Below are 7,596 nucleotides of genomic sequence, written 5' to 3'. Positions count from 1 at the left end.
TGGAGGGTTCTCCATACTAGAATACTCTCTTCTATAAGATTTTGAGGTGAACCTTACTTTTATAACATAACATTGAAACCTTATATAAAGTTGGGAAAATTACTTATACCCCCTCCGGAAATTGGACTTTCTAGACAACTTCCCCTCAACGAATTTTTTATCGCAGCTTTTACCTTAAAACAAACTTTTTTAGGAAATACCTCCCAAATAAAGAAGCATAGTTCTTTGGACCAAAATGCCCTCTCCTTGGTCGTTGAATGCCTGGTCCGACACTTGTAAATGCAGTTTGGCAACATGGGCCATATGGTTCTACATATTTGCTATATGGTCTGGCATTATGTTCCATACGATCTAGCAATGTTTTTTACAAGGCCTATGGTCTGGCAATTCCTAAAGCGGTATAGGGCTACAATGGCTCCATTAGGCATAAATTGCATGAGGTCCAACATATTGTTGTTACGGTCCGACAGTTAACATGGTATGGGTTCTAGTTCGTTAGTAATATGTGTTGCTTTGTCTTTGGTGATTGAGCGTCTATGGGAATGTGGTGCCTTTATGTATGGGCAAGAATATTTTCATCTTCCAAACTATGATTTTTTTATTTGAGGGGTCTTTGTTATAAAAATTAATTTTAAAGTAAAAGTTAAGATAAAAAAATTAGTTGGGAGAGGTTATAAAGAAAGTTGAGTTAAGGGAGATTTTTGTAACTTTCGCTATAAAAGTTTTTCCTTCTATGTTGTCTCAAATAAGAGAAAACTAAGTCCAATACTTGGTGTATTGACCTTTTATTCTTAATATACCCTGGACCTACCAAAATAGACCAAATAATCAATGGGGTTAGGGTTAAATTGAATTACCAATCAAGTCATTGATTGACTTTGGGTTAAACTTCGTCAGATTCCAGTTTTTCCCTGGGTAAATTTACAAAAGCTGAAGGGGCAAGGGGTTCTTATGTTATTAAACACTTAGGTAGGGGGTAATATCGTAATCTCATAAAATAACAACTTTCATCAGCAAACCGAAGCCCGTCGTCTAACGCAACGACGCCTCGCGTCATATAGCGGAATGTTTGGAATATTACACAAAAAGTTGACCCTATTTGCCCCCTTCTTCCATTCTCTGCCCTTTACAAAAGGCGTTCTTCTCTCTTTCTCTCTCTAAAATAGTCCAATAAACATCTTTCTCTCTCTAAAGTAGTCCAATCAACATTTCTCTCTAAATGAGTCCAATCAATAATAATAAATCATACTGGTTTTTATGCGGTCAAGCCTGCAAATGTAGAATGCAGGCCTCTTAATAAATTCATTGAGATGGATTTATTGATTTATTTTTAAAAAATATGTACTTTTTAATATGGAGATTATGAATATAAAAAAAAAAGTTAATAAATTTTAAAAAGTTGGAATAACAATTCTAATAAAAAAAATATTTTGATAGTTTTTAAACGGAAAGCCTACTTGACGGCATATGTAGAAATGCAGTGGAGCCCGCATGAAACAAGTTTCCATAAATCATATTGCCGTGAGCAGTCTCTATGTGGCTGGCTTCTGCGTCTCTCTCCCCCCCCCCCCTGTCTTTCTCTGGCTTGCTCCTGCGTCTCTCTCTCTTTCTCCTTGCTTTCCTTCTCTCTCAACATATCTTTTGATTGACTAAAGCCCCTAAAGAGATCAACCCAGTAATATTGCTTCCAAAACCATGATCTTCTTTTAGGAGAGAGAAAGTTCTTCATAATATCTGCTGATTATCATTTGTTTTTGGAGTTTGGTTGTTTCAAATGGGGATGAAGAAGAATCAGGCTGATGGGTTTGGCCTATGCTACCAAGTGCCCACCTTCACTGAATGGCTCAAACCCTCTGGGGTGGAGTCTCAGGCCATCTCAACCGTCCATTCTTCGTCATCTTCTTCTTCATATGATTTTCACTGCCTGCAAATTCCTCTCTCTTACCAGTACCAGCAAGAGAAGAAGATGAAGTGTTTGCCATTGATCAGTGAATTTCCCGAAAGCAGGTCTGTGAAAGAAGAGGTGGTTGATGCGGTTTTAGAGAGGGAGAGATTTGACTTTGGGAAGGAAGAGAGAGATAAGGTGACTGTGGCTTTACAAATTGGTCTTCCAAATTCTGGACCATCTAGTAGTTCTCTTACAGATTTGAAGGATGAATTTTCTAAGGAAAAAAAGGGAGTTGACAGGGAAGAGAGAGAAGTGTTGATCTCAGAAGGAAAGTTTTGGATCCCCACACCAGCACAGATCCTTATTGGGCCTACTCAGTTCTCTTGCTCAGTTTGCAACAAGACTTTCAATAGATACAACAATATGCAGGTTTGACACACTCTCTCTCTCTCATGGTCTCTCTCTTTCTCTCTCCCCCCACACAAAACAGACTCTTAACATGCAATTGTGACATAGGGAAGTGCAATGATTACCATTTTCATAGTCCATTTTAATAGTTTAACGATTTCTAAAGTGGTGCAAAATCCAAAAATCTAGAAGAGCTTAGGTCCATAAACAAGAGAAAACCAGGCTTTTCTTGCAAACCCTAGAAACCCTAGAATCCTTACCAAATACTTGTGTTTTTTGTTTTTTTGGTAGATCAGTGGGGATCACAGGCCCTACACATTTTCGGAAAGGGTAAATTTTTATGAAAGTATTAGTGAGAATGGCGGTCTGACCTTTAACTGGGCTTAGATAGTACTACCACCACGACCCCAGCCTATTCTCAGGCATGTGTTTTCTCTCATATGGAAGATCAAAACCCTAACCTTAATGTTGAGATAGGCCTCTTTTACATCCCATATTAAGGTTAAGACGGGCCTCTTTTACATCCCCTATCCAGTGAAGAATTACTGAAATGTAAACTCAAACTCCAAGTCCCAAATTCGACTTGAAACCATAAGTAATTCAAGTTTTTCTCTATGGAAGACCACCAAATACTGGTTAAAGTCATTCAATTATTTTAAATTATTGTTCATTTCACATTCATTATTTTTTTCTTCCAATTCTTCACATGATGAGAACCCAAAAACATGAAAGAGAACTACTAGACTTCCATCTCCTAATAATTTCCTTCTCTTTTATTTTTACTTATATCTTGATCTTGTTTTTTTTTTTCTGTGTAATGTTGTGTTAAAAACAATATGCCCTTCACATGATAACTTAATCTCAGAGGAATCCAAATTCTCAAATTTTGACAATGGTGTTTACGATATTGCATCATGGGCCCTATTTTAAAGAAAATATTGAGAGATTGTAAATATTTTGATTTCATGAAAGATTTGAAAAGCTCAGATCACCAGTGGAAAGGGTCACCATGATTCACCTACCACTCGAAATAGAGAACTTAACCCATGTATCCAACACTCGTGTCCAAATACATTGAACAAAATCACCATACTGAACAGTTGGATATTTTTAAACCGTAATCGGGCATTGAGAAATATCCAGAAAGTCAGTTTTGGGAATGGATCTAATTCTATTCTTGTTCAATCCATTTGAAGAAAGGAAGGATCCAATGAATTGATCTTTCATTTAATTGCTCAATTTCTGTTAGAGAGAGAGAGCCCAAACTATCAATTGAAATTGCAAATGTTGGAGATTAGCAACTTGCATCATGGAGAGGGTAAGAAATGAAGAATGCATTAGGGTTTGTTCTCGAGAAATTTGGATTGGGATAGATGATTGCTTAACATTTCTTTATGTCAATCAATGCTAAAGGAAATGATCTCTAGCTACTTGAGTAATTTCCATGGCCATTCCACTACAAAAGAAATCCCTACCCCAAAATAATCATATATGGGTAGGTAAGTAATGCCCTAACATGCCTGGATGGTGGTAGCTCATCCAACTCTTATCTTTTCTAGGCATGAGAGCTTCCAAGCTCTCTCTCTCTCTCTCTCTCTCTCTCTCTCTCAATCTTGGCTTGTTTAACATGGTCCCTTAGTGCTAAGTAATGGCTTCTCTCTCTCTAACACACACAGACTCACATGCATGAACTCACATACACGCACACATAATTTAAACATGTTGAGGTTCTTTACTTGATTGCTTCTCTCTTCTCTCTCTCAAGCTTGGGCTTCATAATTTGAGTCCCTATATGCCAAATCATGGTGCCTCATAATCGGACACCCTATTTGCAAAATCATGAAGTTTTCATCTCTCTCTCCACCATCACCAGCACCACTAACTACTAATCCATGCGAACCCAAATGCCAACATCCACAGATGCACATGTGGGGCCACGGCTCCCAGTACCGCAAGGGACCAGACTCCCTGCGTGGCTCCCAGCCATCCGCGGCCACCCTTCGGCTCCCCTGCTTCTGCTGCTTCCCCAATTGCAAGAATAACATCTCCCACCCCCGTGCCCGCCCCCTCAAAGACTTCCGCACTCTCCAAACTCACTTCCGCCGCAAACACGCCGCCAAGAAGCCCCATGCATGCCGAAAGTGTTCCAAACCATTTGCAGTCCGCGGCGACTGGCGCACACATGAGAAGAACTGCGGCCGCCTCTGGTTCTGCGTTTGCGGTTCGGATTTTAAGCATAAGAGGTCTCTCAAGGACCATGTTAGGGCCTTTGGGAAGGGGCACAGGGCCACACATTTGTCTGGGATCATGTCTTCTCAGAAGGGGGAAGAGGAGGAGGAGGAGGAGGAAGTGGTTTCCTCCATTGTATTTGCTGGTGCTGAATAGCTCCAGCGGGGAAAATGACCGAAATGCCTTTCGGTTTTTATTTTTTTTTGTGTCTGACCGAGTTGCCCCCTATTTGTTTTGGAAATTACTGAAACACCCGACCTCCGTCTTCTAATGGGTCTAGTTCTTACACCTGTTTTTCTAGTGGCGACACCCATCAACACAATGCAGACCTAGATCGACGGTTTGTATTGTAAAAATTGGTGTTTTTACTAAAAAAAAATTGATGTAAAAACTAAACTCATTTTTAATAGGATTTCATTTTTCTCCCCTTATTTGAAATTTCAAAAAACTAGATTTTTTTTTTTTTTGTGTTCGGTCACTTGGAAGGGTGGAAAATGGTTTTGAAAGGGTCCCAAACCTCTTACAAAGGAGAACCGAAAGGTCATGAGGGTAAAAATGAAACCTTGTTACTTTTTAGGTCACTTTTAGGGGTTTGTGTCTCCTTTCAAGGCCTCCCTTTCACTTTCCCATGGAAAAATAAATGTATTTGGATACTACAAATGCGGGTCGTTTGAAGGAAGCCGGGTGTTTCGGTCATTTCTTAAAAGATCGAGGTGTGGCGAGCTCTATGAAGGAAGGGGGTATTACGGTCATTTTCCACCTGTATGGCGTTAGTAGGGATATATTAGTGTAGCATTTGCTCGGTTCAGTAGCCTGAGAAATAAGAGAGAGATTGTAGCTGAAGGAGTGAAGCAAGAAGCTTGAAACTCTATGATCTTTGTAATTAGGGTTTAGGGTTTGTAATTAGGGTTTAGGGTTGAGTGATGATGCAGATTAAGATCAAATAGATGGATTCAGTATTTTTTACGCGTCGCTCAAATAAGGCTGTGAAGTAGCTGAATTTTCTTCTTAGCACTGTCCAAGACGACTTGAACAGTTGTTCGTAGTGAAGTTGAGTTGGGAAGATGTGGAGCTACTAAGAGCTTCACATCCTTTGTCTTGTTCTGTATTTGGTGAAGGAAATTCGCCCACTTCATGGACTTATTATGGGCTTTAAGTAACCACTCAAGATGATTTTATGTTCGACTGCTCTCTCTCTAGATTTATTATGAATGGTTTGCAGTATTCATACTCTCTCTCTCTCTCTCTCTCTAAAGAGCTTTATTTTACTTTGTAATAGGTGCTTTGAAAGTATCCTTCACAATCATGTATCCACAGCCTGAAAGAGATAAAGCTTAGGCAAGAAAGATAGATGAGACTACACTGACAAATAATCTCTCTCTCCATTAAAGCATGATGGAAAGAGACCAACATTTCTTTCACTCTCCATTGAACATTTCAGGTGTCTGGTGTCATACCCTATGGACACGATATTGCAGGATACTAAGGATGGAAATGGGCCCCGCCATACGTGGCCCACCCTAGGGCGGCACTGGCCCTGGGACAAGGGCAGGTCCACGGCTGGCCCTAGACTTGTGAGGGCTGGGCTGGGCCGGGCCAAAACCAAATGAAAAAAGAAAAAAGAAAAAAAAAGAGTCTAGGCTAAGCCTAACCAAGCTGGCATTAACCCTACCACGACCCTCTGGCAACATAATGTGGACCAAGCTCTAATTTTTTAGGGCCAGGTCGAACCAGGCTGCTCTCGCCATTGCATTACCAACCCTAAATAATACATGCACAAATATATATATATATATATATATGGAAATTTAAGTATAGCCCAGTAGACCTACAACTACATATGAGTTCAATGGCTCAGATTGAAGTTGAGCCGATCCAACGATCATGATTGCATTTCATATGTAAATTCTAAATTTTTTCTATAAATCCAAATTACTTTAAATTTTGAATGTGTGTTCTTTAAAAATAGGATAATCCAATAAAAATATCAAAAGCATATTTCGTGAGAAATAAATTGATCAAAATACCTTTGAAACTTTTCGAAGATATTTAGGTCAATTTATATCTTATAAATTATTTTTTTAATATTTTTATTAGGTTCACCTTGATGAGATGAATATACCCTTAAAATTTAACATGATTTGGATTTGTAGAAAAAAGATTAAAATTCAAATATGAAATGAGATCGTGTCCATTAGATCGGCCCAGATTGAATCTGAACCATTGGGCTCATATGTAGTTATAGACCTATTAACCTAACTAGCATATCTTCTCGCTCACTATATATATATATATATATATATATATATATATATATATATATATATATATATATAAAGAGAGAGATCTTCGAAGAGATCTCCGAGTAAGAATGTTTTGCATTTACAAAGAAAGTCTAGAGTTGGGGGAAAACTGATTGGCCCAGATTAGGTCGTTTCTTCTCAAGGCTGCACTATGTCACCGCTAATCATTATAAAGATTGGAGAGAAAAAAAAAAGAGATTTGCTTTTCTTTTCCTTTTTTAGATTTTCTCTCCCTTTTTTCAAAAGATGGGGCCTACTCAATACACAATCTTCACAAGACGTAACCAACCAACCACCCATTTGTTTAAGGCGAAATTTCTTACACGGTGATGACTTTGTATAGAAAAGAGAAATTAGAGAGAAGATATTCAAATGAAATTGAGTTTTCATGGTGATGATTATGCAAGAGAAGATAAAAGGAAAGTTACTCAAGGGAATTTGTTTCTCTTTCTATATTTTTATTGTTGGGTAGTTCAGCACTATGACTCAAACTTGATCTTGTAGTGTTTTCATGACTATATTTTTAAGTTCATTCTTGGAATGCGATGGAAAGTTGGACCAACACGTTCTAGTGGGAACGTATTAGGGCTGTTATATTGTACGTGAACCTGTGTTTCTATCTTTTTCATATTGGTTTTTCAGAGTGTAGACTTAGTAGAGAAGAAGACGCCATGAGATAAAGGGAATAAAAGCTGGAATGAGCCACAATGTTTTGTCGGGAAGAAAAAAAGCCCTAAAAGTTAGTCTGTGTCTACACTACCTGGTCCA

At 38.5% G+C, this 7,596-nt stretch overlaps 1 protein-coding gene across 1 annotated transcript; it reads left to right on the top strand.

Annotated features, from left to right (window-relative positions):
- The first annotated feature begins 1,265 nt into the window (after positions 1-1,265).
- Positions 1,266-5,708, top strand: LOC18426945 (zinc finger protein WIP6). Its single transcript, XM_006836005.4, has 2 exons — positions 1,266-2,317; positions 4,217-5,708. Exons 1-2 carry the CDS (start codon positions 1,775-1,777, stop codon positions 4,679-4,681), a joined length of 1,008 nt encoding a protein of 335 aa, XP_006836068.2. The 5' UTR covers positions 1,266-1,774; the 3' UTR covers positions 4,682-5,708.
- Positions 5,709-7,596: the final 1,888 nt, after the last annotated feature.

Source organism: Amborella trichopoda, chromosome 11 (genome assembly GCF_054954075.1).
Source record: "Amborella trichopoda isolate Santa Cruz 75 chromosome 11, AtrichopodaSantaCruz75HAP2 v2.0, whole genome shotgun sequence".
Taxonomy (NCBI): Eukaryota; Viridiplantae; Streptophyta; class Magnoliopsida; order Amborellales; family Amborellaceae; genus Amborella; species Amborella trichopoda.
The sequence above is the reverse complement of the archived record's forward strand: the minus strand, read 5'-3'. Positions and strand labels throughout refer to the sequence as shown.

Coding starts and splice junctions, on each gene's coding strand:
- LOC18426945 (XM_006836005.4), top strand. CDS start 1,775: ATGGGGATGAAGAAGAATCAGGCTGATGGGTTTGGCCTATGCTACCAA. Junction 2,318..4,216: donor ATAGATACAACAATATGCAG/GTTTGACACACT, acceptor CAACATCCACAG/ATGCACATGTGGGGCCACGG.